Consider the following 1,009-nt stretch of genomic DNA (forward strand, 5'->3'; position numbering starts at 1 on the left):
ACAACAGCAACAACAAGTATTCACAAATACTCCGGATGAGATTCCGTTGAGTGCTGATCATAATCTTTTTCAATTTCCACGGCCTGTCAAAGCCCAAGCTACATCAACATCAAGCGGCAGTATGTTCAGAATGTCTGAGTTTTGTGACCTCACTTTGGACATGTGGATGAAGTTGTGTGTGGGGTTCTCTACCTCTTTCCAGGTTCAGTTCTCAGCTGATCTGGTCTCACCCTAGGCAAAGACACAGCTGTGTCAACAAAAATGGTACATCACAAGATGTCCACAGTTGAGTCAACAAAAGAAGGTACATCACCAGATGTCCATAAGAATGATGGTTCATCACAAGGTGTCTGAGCCAAGGAAATGGGTAAAACCAGTTTGGCTTCACTGATTTCTGGGATGCCCTTGTTCTTGCATTAGTAATGACATGCCCATTTATTGTACTTCAGGTTTTCAAAGCAATCAAGTTACTATTAAGGTTTTGCATACATGGTCTATCCTTTTATATATGCATGGCTTTTGGTACATGCACATTGCAAACAAAGAGCTACCTCTGATCTGTAAGGTTTTGGTCCTAAGTTTTTAAAATACGACATTTTAAGCTGACGATTGGGATTCCAATTTTAATCAAAAGCATCTCTACTCTTGTTCTTCTATGCCATGCATAAAGCTCAAAGCATGGTGTCATACTTCATGTTTATTCATTGATGTATTCATTGATGGGGAGGCATTGAAGCAGTCATTGAAAGGGAGGTGTCGCTCAGAGCTTTAAGGAAAGGCCATCATTCATCATTCACAATATTTCAAGTTATATATCATCTTTCACAATGTGTTCTTGCACTGCACTATTCGTGGTATACTATGGGTCCTTGATATGTTGTCTTGAGACGGTTCGGGTGTCCTTGTGTGTCCTCTTCCCCTTAGGTTATTGTTTGCCTAGCCTTCTAGGATAAAGTTGTGAGAAGCACTTTGCTATAATGTTATCAATCCCTTAACCTCATTAATATGT

General features: G+C 40.0%; 1 protein-coding gene across 1 annotated transcript in view; it reads left to right on the forward strand.

Annotated features, from left to right (window-relative positions):
- LOC147629236 (uncharacterized) overlaps window positions 1-586 on the forward strand; it is a 1,833-nt gene extending 1,247 nt beyond the window's left edge. Inside the window, exon 2 of the mRNA XM_086812491.1 lies at window positions 1-586. This exon is cut by the window's left edge and continues 97 nt beyond it. Within this exon, the coding sequence (XP_086668617.1) occupies window positions 1-50 (50 nt within the window). The 3' untranslated portion in view covers window positions 51-586.
- Window positions 587-1,009: the final 423 nt, after the last annotated feature.

This window comes from Cibotium barometz, chromosome 18 (genome assembly GCF_041138505.1).
Source record: "Cibotium barometz isolate CiBa-2024 chromosome 18, ASM4113850v1, whole genome shotgun sequence".
Lineage (NCBI taxonomy): Eukaryota > Viridiplantae > Streptophyta > Polypodiopsida > Cyatheales > Cibotiaceae > Cibotium > Cibotium barometz.